The sequence below is a fragment of the Artemia franciscana genome, chromosome 10, assembly GCF_032884065.1.
Source record: "Artemia franciscana chromosome 10, ASM3288406v1, whole genome shotgun sequence".
NCBI lineage: Eukaryota > Metazoa > Arthropoda > Branchiopoda > Anostraca > Artemiidae > Artemia > Artemia franciscana.
In genome coordinates, this window is record NC_088872.1 from 27175878 (window position 1) to 27187994 (window position 12117).

The 12117-nt window shown below is 34.6% G+C and overlaps 1 protein-coding gene across 1 annotated transcript in view; it reads right to left on the minus strand.

The window, feature by feature from the left end:
* The window catches only part of LOC136032005 (DNA polymerase epsilon catalytic subunit A-like), a 118551-nt gene that overhangs the window by 17307 nt on the left and 89127 nt on the right, over nucleotides 1-12117 (minus strand). Inside the window, 5 exon segments of the mRNA XM_065712072.1 lie at nucleotides 2222-2517; nucleotides 3811-3940; nucleotides 7633-7781; nucleotides 9084-9337; nucleotides 10109-10228. Of these exon segments, the coding sequence (XP_065568144.1) occupies nucleotides 2222-2517; nucleotides 3811-3940; nucleotides 7633-7781; nucleotides 9084-9337; nucleotides 10109-10228 (949 nt within the window).

The following is a 12117-nucleotide window of genomic DNA, read 5'->3' on the forward strand; positions in this document are numbered from 1 at the left end:
AACTGTATGCATGAAAAGAAAACAGCAGTAGTAATAGATTGCTACAATTGTGTTGATGCAATAATCTATCTGCAGCCAAAACTGAATTTGGCCACTAAAACAACTGGATACAACACTGGAGGGATTAGAACTTGATAATCTAAAGGATGATAACAGTAGTTTATGCCAGTAGTTCGTGAATTAGAAGACGATGCTTGGGGGAGAAAATTTTAAAAAACAGGTAGGAATAATAAAAAGAAAAAAACAACCTGAAGCCTGGTAGAAGAGGAGCATGTTTGTGTAAGGAGTTCCTGAGTGACAGATCTTGTGAAATAAGAGGCAAGCAGAGAAGGCTTTATAGTCTGAAGTTTGGAGATAGAAAATGGAGGCTAGGGGTTAAAAATGCAGAGGGCCTGATAGATAAAGCCAGACCGAGAAACAGTAAGAAATTCTATAGAAATGTTAAGATACGGAGGAAAAGTAGTCAGTCTAGACTAGTCCTAGTTAACATAGGAACGAGGCCTAAATTAGCGATAAAAAATGTAAAGGATAAACGGGCAGAGCATTTTCAGATTAAGCTAGGTTGTGGCACAGCTGAAAATTTAATACAGACAATGGCGAGTTAGTTAGTCTTATTAATTAAATGTTAAGGAATAATTTATTTAGTGCGAAGTTTAAGATGGTTTTGAAATAATTCAAAATAACACAGCTTCAGGCATTCATAAAACAAGTTTTGCAAACATGGCGGATAAAAGAAACTAACTATACATGGCGGATCCATGAAACCAAGAATAATGAATATGATTATTGATGACAGGAAAATGCCAGATAAAATTTTCATTAAACAATTAATATGAAAGGTGAAACGAGTGAATGCAGTAATTAGGATGATTTCGGTAGAAAACAAATGATGATGATAGTTAGCATGATAGCTTAGGATGATGATACTTAGTAGACTATGAGATAATGCATACAAAGGTGTTAAAGAAGAACAGTGCGGTTATAGAGACGCGACAAAAAGAAATTAGCGCATTGATGTCGGCTTCATTGAACATGTTCTATACAAGAAAAACACAACAAAAGACAGAAGGCAAAAAAAAAAAAATCTCCCAAAAAATTATACCATTGCATTCACTGCGTCAGATAACCCTTTGATCAACTTTCCAATGCACTCTCTCAGATAATAACAAATTCTTTGTCTTTCTTGTTGCGTCTTCCCTTTACTTATTTTTTTCTCCTTCCACAGGGGGTAATCGTACTTAACACGGTACAATCGTACCGATACAAAGCGGTATAAAGCTGAGAGAGAGTTTACTTGAACGCAAATCGTTAGATTCGCTTGACATGCGGAAGACAGGTACCTACAGCTAAGAAGACTTTTATCAAGAAGTTTCAGACCATTGCCTTCTATGAGTTGCGTCGTATGGTGTTTTTATGGCGTCTTTTTCTTCTATACCAAGTGGCTGCCTCTGGAGGATGACCTTTGTTAGTCGAGTTTTGGGCATGCCAATTACGTGCCCAAGGCATGTCCACTTACGGTATTTGATCATATACCATTACTAGTCATAGATTATGAATCAGTGGGCTTGAAAACACTTGAATATCAATTTGGACGAAAATCAAACGTCTTTTTTTGTGAAATATGAATTAAATGTACTTTTATTTTGGACAGTCATATATTGGGATAAATGATTTTTAATTAATGACATTTAATCAATTGGAAACGTCTTCTAAATGATCTCCAAACGAACGTAGACCATAAAAGGGGTATCGGAACAGCACAACTTTATGTGCAAACTTTTGTTTGGTGGGTGTTGGGAAGTTAGAAAGGACATGAGTTCAAGGATCTTACTTTGGGCCCTTCAGTACTGCAGACTGAAAATCGTTTATAACTATGACTTCAACCCGGTGTAACATCTCCACCCGTCTTTTGAATGTACGGTTGGCATAATCTGGCGTTCTTGCCCTTGGGCTTTTAAAGATTATGTCACCCCAAAATGCACGTTTTGGGATTCTTTCGAACTTTCTGATTCAAATAGCCCAAAAGTGAATGGCAAATGTAATACACCATTGGTGCGAATCGCCCACACTCAAACAAAATACCGGAGTGAATTACAGAAGACAGTTAGGGAATTCTTGAGAGCCAAATTCGGTTGAGGAGCGTGTAATTCATCTTAAGTTAATATCAAGTAAAAGTCTTAAGTTATAGTTTTCGGTTAAGTTTCTGTGGGAAAAAACTAACCTGAACGAAAAGTTTCTTCATTAAGCTTTGCAAAGACTTTCTCAAGGCTGGATCATAAAGAAGAGCTGCTGGAGACCTAAGCCATCTATAGAAATGTACAATCTGAAAATCCGCAAACACATTCCGGTGAACAGAGACATCTCTAACCCAGGATGCAACGAGTGTTTTCAAGATCCTGAAGGCAGCAGCACACTGAGCTGTTTCGTCATACCCAATATTTGTTATTACAGCACCACCAAGCATCTCTTCCAAGGATGCCTGGGGCCCAGAATCAAATGCTGTGCTAGAACTAGTACCTGAAACCAGTTAAAATGATTAAGATCCTTTATAAGTTAAAGCTGAATTAACGATCACAACCGGTTCTAAACTACCCTGTAGTCGATAAACCTCATGGTGAATATGCACAAAGCAAATACTAGAAGGACAGAATCTAAAAACAATTTATTTTCGAATTGATAGAATATATTTGTGTTTTATAATTAACTATTTCTACTATGTCTATTATGATACGTAAAGATCCATCATACAATTCAACAAATATAGCTTTAGCTATCATTACTGAACAAATGTAGTTATAGGCGACACGATGAGCTTTGGCTAAGTTAGAAACCCTGAGACCTGACAGGAGTTAATTATAGGAAGGGGGAACCTCAAGAAGGGGGGCTGATTAAAGAAAAGAGGAAATCAGGCGATTATTTGGGTACATACAAAGATGTGCTGAAAACTCAGTCTTGAAATTTTCGAACAAAAACCCACCCCCCTCCACCCGCGTAGCTGAAAAAATCACAAGAAAACTTCGATTAAATCAATGGAAAAACTTCCGATTAGAACTCTAAGAGATACACATTTAAATTAATGAGTTTAATAACAATATATAATATTGAATGTCCTATGGCCATACGGCCAGTTGATAAAAAGCTACTGAAAATTTAGAGTTATAATTCTAACTAGCCCTTCTGATAATAATTGTTCTATTGCTTAGCCTACCAAATAAGAAAAAAAAAAATACTCTGACTTTCAAGGGGTTGCAGGCAAAATAGCAATCCTTAAACCAATTGACACAGTGATTTCTAAGTACTGTGTCAATGCCCGTTGCATGACCCATTGCATGAGGATGCAACGGGTTACCTCAGAACCTCAGGTACCTCTGTACCTCAACTCTGTCAAAGAGTTGTTCTAAACTGGTTTAGAGGAAGGATAAATCTTATACCTGTAGAATACTGACATACTTTCACATTGCTGCATAATAGCAATTCCCTGCATATAATTATTAGTAATTATTCCTCCTCTCAAACTGAAATATTACGATATTGACACATAACAATTAGTGTTTAAATTGTCTGTACTGCTCGGTTTTAAATGTATGATGGTCGTTCAGTAGCGTTATAATCACTCTTTTCATGAATTAAATATTTATATTCTTCTTTGGATGATAAATCTGCAAAACAGTAAAAAAAAAAAAAATCTTGGTTATTGGTCTCAATCAAAGTTTATTCAATTTTGAAGCTAATATTTACAGTCAGAACTACACAGATGATAGGAATGTTTTAAAAGTCAGTCAGTCAAAAAGATACCAATAATTGAATTACCTTCCAGTTCGTGTATCTGTTGTGACTGCAATATAGCATTAACAGCAAGACCGTCCAAATCAAGTTCAACACAAACAGTACTATAAACACCGGAAGAGTTGACTGTAATATTACTAGCTCTTTCTTCTACCTAAAAAAGAAAAGCTATTTTTCTTATTTTTCTTGGAAAAGCACTTTTCGTAACCTTCACCGCAACTGGCCGATTTCTATTTTTCAAAAATAATATCAAAGTAAGGTTTCGGTATTTTGTTTCAATTAGATGTTGTTTCATTTGAAGTAAAATTAATATCAAGTTGAAAAATTCAATGTTTCCATTTGCAGCTACGGTCCTTTGCTGCAACGCGGGAAGGAGGAGGAGGTAGATACATACATGCAGATACTTTTGAGTAAATATTGCACGACCGCTCTCCTTAAATAGTTAAAAAGAACTTTATTTTAGGTATTTTATTGGTCTTTTAAGGTATTTTAAGCAGCTTCCGTTAAAAACACCTCTAAGTTCAGGAAAGAATCTTAAATAGAATTACGCGTCAAAAGTTCAGAAATGGGACTAACTGGAATTTGAATGAAGTTAGTGGAGTTAATTAAACTGCAGTAAAAAAAAAAATAATCAAATAACTGCAAATGATTTAGGAAACCCTGGGGCACCAGTTGTGTGCATACAGTCAATGGACCATCAACGGAAACTTTCACCTTTCAAGATTTCAGCTCCAGTTTCTACTCAATTCCCCACATTTTCACGAGTTCCCGATGTAAATCAAATTTTAAAATGGGTGGTTAGCCAAATTATATAAGGCATAAAACCATAGACCTCTGTTCACTTTTTAACCTCAACACCAAAGTTATAATTTCCCTTTTTATTAGGAGCTTTCAAAACCAAAATATATCAGTTCAAAACAGGAATGAAACCTTTCAAAACCGTAGCCTTCTCCCCTTTCATATTACTTGTAATAGCACCAAAACAATTAGGAGCAAAATGTCAACAATTTCATTAATGTAATCAATTGAAATAACAGGTTCATTCCCAAAATCAGCATATTCACATTCCATTCTTTCAGTAGTATGTTGTATTCCTAATTTCTGAATTATATTATTTATAGTTCTATTCTATTCATACTTATGTATAGTTTTGCTTTAAGTTCGCTTCATTTATTATTAAGTGAAGATTTCATTAAATAAAACTATAAAGCGTATGGAATCTTAAAACAGAATTTAAACAAATAGAAAATAGAACACGGAAAACTATGAGTGTATTTTTCGGAAATAAAAAAATACTTTCAAGTTTTAGAATCGGTGAAGCAGTGATGTAAATCGAAATACACGACAAGGCCCCAAGTTAGTCAAATGGAGAATCCGTAGCATCTCAAGAACGGCTAGACAAGTCTATTGGAAACTTTTAGGAAGTTTTGGGGGGCCAAGAAGGAAATTTTATAAGAAGTATTTCCAGCTACTTTATTCATTATGTAACTATCTAGTTAATTTAACATAAGATTTACATTCATAAACATTACTGTTGCTTGTTGTTTCGTCAGGACTGAAGTTATCTTGACACACATACTATTACAATCTTAAATATGAAAGTTCTTAAGACGAACTGGCCAGCCATGACAACAAACAACAAAGAAAGATAAAACTCAACAAAAAAAGCAACCTCAAACGAGACTGCAGCCACTAGAGAGAAAAGAGATGAAAGACTAAAATACCGCGGATATTTCTCCTGTATCTACACTAGGCGTCCTCAGCACAAGATAAAAAGAAAAAACACTAAACTAAAAACAAATAAAACCACCACCAATAATAATAAATGCAATTGTTGCTATTGATCCACGTAGTGATCAGTACTGTGATCCACGTAGTGATCCACGTAGTGATCCCGTACCAATGAGTAAACAATTGACAAACTGCATAGATTTACAGCCCTCCTCACAAGGGAGGGTTGTTCATGTCATTCCAGAAGGCATGTCCATTCAACCTTTAGACTAATTTGAACAAAATGGTAATCTCAAAAAGTTTTATCCCACAGCATGGGCACTTTTTTTTGGGGGGGGGGATATCAGAAAGGGAATGAGAGGAAGGATGGATGCCCTCTAATAAGTTTCGGCTCTTAAAAAGGACTTTCGAAACTTCTGCTCTGAATTCTTTTACTTTGAAGCACTACTTTTGCGGATGGTTTGTAGTTGACATTATTCCTGTGTAGGAGCAGGGAGAGATGTAACTTAACACCTTTTTGACACACGTTAGACTCTTATCTTCAGTTCACCTTAAAGTTAAAAAATAATAATAAACTACCTTTCTAAACGTTTTAATTCTCAAAAAGCCTCTCACTCTTGGATTTTTGATTTATAGAAACGCATAACGATAGCCTACGCATAACAATAGGTATTTGCCCTTTTCTTTCAACCACCCCCCTTTATAAAAAGAGCAGTGATTATATCCTTAGTTGATCGAGTGCTAAAAAAATGTTCTGAAGCTCACATAGTCCCAGAACTGAACTATCTTAAAAATATTTTATTCTGTAAGTAACATCCCATTGATTTACTAGCGTCTTTATAGAGATACCGGTTGAATTTACCCCATTTATACGGGACATAAGTCCCATTTATAGTGAACTTATAAAATTCCATTCTTCCATATAATTTTGTTCACAAACTACTATTTCACATCAAATTTTTGACAATACTATACCTGGTAAGCGATTAGCGTTCAAAAAAGCTTTACCCAAAATGACTTCCCAGGTTTGAAGAGCTATTCAATGTTTGATTTTATTATTTAGTTACCCTCTCAACGTTGCTTGGAGAAGGCCTATTTTAATTTGGTGTTTTGCTTTTATTTTGTCCTTAGGACTTTTATCCTTATATTTTTGATTCCTTGTGCGCTGAGGACGGTCGAGCAGATGTCTTGACCGAAATATCTTTTTTATGTTTTGTCATATACAGTGTGGTCTTAGAAATTATTTATTGTTTCGAAGAAAAAAAAAGAACCATGGTTAAAGAACATTTTCCAAAGCAGTTTTGTATGGTAAATTAAAAAATTGCCGCGGATTTTTTCTAGAACCCGTCATTTCTGTATAACGATGTTATTTCGTCTGAAAATGAAAATTCCAACAAAAAAAAATAAAATAAAATAAAATAAAAAGTCAAATATTATAGGGCAAATATTTCTGGCACAATAAAAAGGCAGGTTAAAATATCAAGTTAAAAATCCAAGCCTACAGTAGAAAATTTAGTATAAAATATTAGCATAAAATATTAGTATAATTTAGTATAAAATACAGTATAAAATATTAAAAAAGAATTTCTTCAATAGAGAAAAGAGAAAAGAATCAACAGAAACACGAATAAGCAAAGATCTACAAACACTGGCATTAAATACACCGATCAACCCCCCCCCCCCAAAAAAAAAAAACAACAAACAATACTTTTATTGTGAAGAGGAGGGGGAAGGCTCAAGTACTAAACCATGTTATTTGAATAGACCTTTCAAAATCAAATTGAAACATGCACCCATAAAATGTTCAGAGGTCAAAGTTTTTACGTAGTGTTGTTTTAAAGTTGTTTTTTTTAGACAAAGAAAAATTAAAACATTATTAGAGCAAAAACTGTGGGTGATGCACAAATTCGATTTCAGCGTAAAAAGTGCATTAGAAGCACGAATAAATTTTCTAGGAGCTAAATACACTTTTCTACCGTAATTCATATACTTTTACTGACAATACAACAGAAAAAGAGGTAAGACAGAATATGAAGCAACAAGCCAACGTAAAAAGCGACAATGATAATAATAAACGGTAGAAAAAAAGACAAAAATAGTGAAAGGAAAAAATACTTCAGTCAGCATTCTCGAATCATCTTCTTCTTTTCCTCCAAGATCCGGTCTTTCACTCTGAGAAACCCAAAGAACAAAATTCTGTTTTTGCAAATGTCTAGTGTAGAAAAGATCAGCTCCAAAAAATGTAGCATCCGACGGAAGATTACCTACAGTAAAATAATGATAAAAGTATTGGACATTGTCAATGATAAGCTTAGGAAAAGGCACCAGGTTACAAAACATTTGTTAATATTAGAGAGAATAATCATTCAGATAGAATTGACATTTTTTCTGAAATACCCAAACAGAAAAAAAAAAAAAAAAAAAAAAAAAATTACACTTCCCTCTGAAAAGCTAGCATTCATTAACCTTCCATTTTGCAGAAATCACAAGTCAGACTAACAAGGGGCTTCAAACTAATATCTATAAGAGATCACCGGTATAGGTTAGCCGAGAATGCTATTTCGTAAGAAACTTTAGTCTTTAATTTTGAGCATATACCATTCAAATTGTTTTAAGTCAAAAAGTTCGCTTTGTTCTTATTTCTAGAAAATTATTAAATGTTGTTTCTTGTCTGAGTCGTAACTGGATACAAACTAACAGATTTGGGTAAGATTTTCACAGCACTGTCATCTATATAGGTTTGCAGTATCTTTCTCATGACCCTTACATGGTAACATATAGGGTCTTCAGGGTTTGCTTTAAACCTAGTTGGATATTTATTAAATGGAATTTAAATATGACATTTCACATTAAATGAAGATATGACACAAATATTTATTGCAAAAAAGCCAAAAGGCTATGGTAACTTACAAAATAATTGCAACAATTAGCCAATATGTACAACCAATACCAATAGAACTAAAATTTCCAACGTACCCCATACGTACCAAGAGAAACATCCCGAGCCGTCATACACCATTATAACGGTCCTAGGCTGATTCCTACCGCAGAATTGCACCCCCCTCCCTTTCACGAATAGTTCCTTCCGAAAATTCCCCCACAAACACCTCATCGGTAAATACCGATACGTGTCTATTCGGAAACGCTCATAGCCCAGAGTTATAATTGAGCATATGTAAAATTGAGCATCCAAAACGAAAGTATAATAAATAAAAAGAATGGATAATATAATGGACTTTAGAATATTCTACCTATTTTCCGAAATATAGGTTTAATTCTTTTTTTCCGCATTCTTAGGGGGTTGAGTTATCATAATAGGGTAAGATAAAGGTTAAAGAAAATCATTTGGAAATGAGAAATTAGTGGCAATTGTAGAAGGGATATTCTATGACGGAAGTCTAAAGATAAAGAGGCCGGGACTAAGAGTAAGTGGAAAAGAAGTGCCAATAAACGTCCAACACTAGAAGGAAGGCGTCGGTGATTTTTTTGTTGTCGACACCACCGCCAGTTTCCACGTTCACAGTTGCCCACACTCGTTGATAAAAAGAAAAAAGAGGTCTGCTTACCAAGCGGTACATGAAAATATCTACTTTGCTCCAGGGACCCTTCTAATATACTATTATATCGAAGAAAGCTCTTGATGCACGCTCTTGCCGCGACTTTTTGCCATTCTAAAACAGCATATAGGTTTTCACGCTCTGCCGGTGCGTGTACAGGCACTAAAGGAAAATCCCCAAAAAGCGGAATGGAATTTACCAAGGCGCTCACAGTGTATATTGGACTTTGAACAGCAGCAAGAGTAGGACCACGTTTCTCGTCCCTGGAAAAATTATTTCATAAAGAACTTGAGAATGAAATAAATGAAATTCCTTTCTAGGGAATACTGTTTTTATGATTGTTCATTATTTTAATGTTTCAGCCCTCTCGATTTGTATGAAAAAAGTTTCTTGGTTAAAATTGCTAGTGTAATTCAAATAAGCCTTGAAGCACTAATAATGTGCAAGCACCCTCTCCTGGATTTCGAAAATAACTTTTTTTTGTATTTCTCATAGAAAATCAGATTTTTTTTGAACTTTTATGGAAAAAACTGGAAAAAACACAAAAATTGCCCCCGAATTTTAAGAAAATGCCCCCCCCCCAATTTTTGTGAATTGACACCTCTTTAAGCATCAAGCCTAGACTTACTGGTTAGGTATTAAACCTTTTTCGCACAAAATCATTCTTCCAAAATTTTGATATAGTTCATATCATCTCGGTTGGCATAAGTGTTACATTTCAAAATTTGACAAGTGGCAGGATTCGTGATTTCTGTATATCTATTCAAACAAAGTATTATAATTGAAGGCTAATATGTTGTTGTTCAGAAAGGCTTTGGAATAAAACAAATCCTGATACTCCTGTTCTATTTGCGTTTTAGCCAATGAGATAACCAAGTGAGGAGTGAATGGGTTTAATCCTAGGTCTGAGATCAAATATCGGCCAGTCTGATTCAATGCATGATTCACAAGATTACCACATATCATTAAATACTATTGATTCTATTTTTAGTCACTAATAATAATAAAACAAATAATAAGAAAAAGAAACCTACTTATACGCTTGAATTTGTCGTTGAATCCCACGATACACCATTCTTATGTCATTTTCCGATTGAACAGTGAACTTATAGCCAGTAGCTGGTAGACTTTCAACATCCTTGCCTTTTTGAATTCTGAAAAATTATGAAAATTGATGAGACTAGCTGCTATGAATAGAAAACGCAAAACTTCAAAGGAAAAAAAAAAATTCTGCTTGAAATCAAAGATTATTTCAATTTTAAGCAATTAAATATCAGCAAATGTCAAGTTTGACATTAAATATCCAATCAATGAATATCTCGTCTTGCGCAATACCAAGGAGAGTACATCCATATTCATAGTTGTAAAGAAGAGCAAAATTCTGAAGATTTTTACAACAGTTCCGTTTAAAGACTAAAATAAGAGAAAAAAAAAAACTGCAAGAAAAACACCGTTCAGATGAATAGTGTTGCTTAATTCTTTTATAAAGCACACAAAAAACAGCTTATTTTTCAGCTAGAAGTACTGGAGCATATTTGGTCAATCATGGCCAGTCTCTGCCAGTCGTTTACAGAGTAAATAAGTATCTGGAAATGCGTCTTCTGGAGAAAGAGCCACAAGATTGAACGAGTTCAGTTTTGGAGAAGGAATCTTTTTTTATATTTCGAGCACGATACACACATGATTATTTCCAAGAATCAATAATTTCAATTCCTGTACATAAATAAATTTGAGAAGTTTGACATGGAACCAAATTTCGACATTTTTTGCGGATTCATCTGGCCATTAAAGATGGATAAACATAGACAATAAAGAAAAATAATGCTGCATTTAGAAATTTTCGGCTTCCTCTTCTTTTCGGTCCACAGTTACAGAAGTTTTTTTTTGCATCGTGTATGTCAGCGAAAGACAAAGAAAAAGACACAACAACTCAAGCATTATCCAAAAAAAGATAATCAAGAGCCTAAACTAACTAGTAATATTTATTACCCTCTATTGCACATACTGTATATACTATCAAATTGTAATAATCAATATAGTTGAATAACACACTGTGCATTCTTTTTAATTTCAAACAAATCACCCAAAACTCAATTAGAAACTTTTCTTAACAAGAAAATGTGACAATCGCTGGATCTTATTCAGTCAAGCTAGGCTTCCAAGACATAACAACAATTGCACTGTTTCTGTAAAATCAGCCAGATAACTCTTTAATCCCACTGCGTGGGTACAATACTACAATATTGTTTTCTGGCAGTATTGTCGGAAATTAGAAATCAAGACACAATGAAAATCAAATGCTAAGACTGATGGTCTATAACTAGGACTATAAATAAGCTAAATAATGTATTCTAATTTGCATGAAAGGAAAAAATGGAAATTCCGAGGAATGCAGGAACAACAAAAGATCGAAGCAAAAGAATCCTTATAGCAATAACGAAGCAATTTGATAGAAAGGCAGTTAAACCAATCTTAATTAAACGAAGCGAAGCGAAAAACAAGAGCTAAGAGCTCATATGGCACTTGTGACGAGGCGAGAAGAGCTAAGAGCCAAGAGATCATATGGTATGAGCTCTAAAAAAAATTCTATGAATCAATAGCTTGATTTAAAAAGGAAAATAAGAGGCTTAATGCCGGTCAGGATTTAAAATAAGAGCTCTGAGTCACGATGTCCTTCTAAATATCAAAATTCATTAAGATCCGATCACCCACTCGTAAGTTATAAATACCTAATTTTTTCTAATTTTTCCTCTCCCTTTAGCCCCCCAGATGGTCGAATCTGGGAAAACGATTTTATCAAGTCAAACTGTGCAGCTCCCTGACACGCCTATCAATTTTCATCGTCCTAGCACGTCCAGAAGCACCAAACTCGCCAAATCACTGAACCCCTCCCCCCCAACTCCCCCAAAGAGAGCGAATCCAGTACGATTCTGTCAATCACGTATCAAGGACATTTGTTTATTCTATCCACCAAGCTTCATCCCGATTCCTACACTCCAAGTGTTTTTCCAAGATTTCCCCCTCCAACTCCCCCCAATGTCAA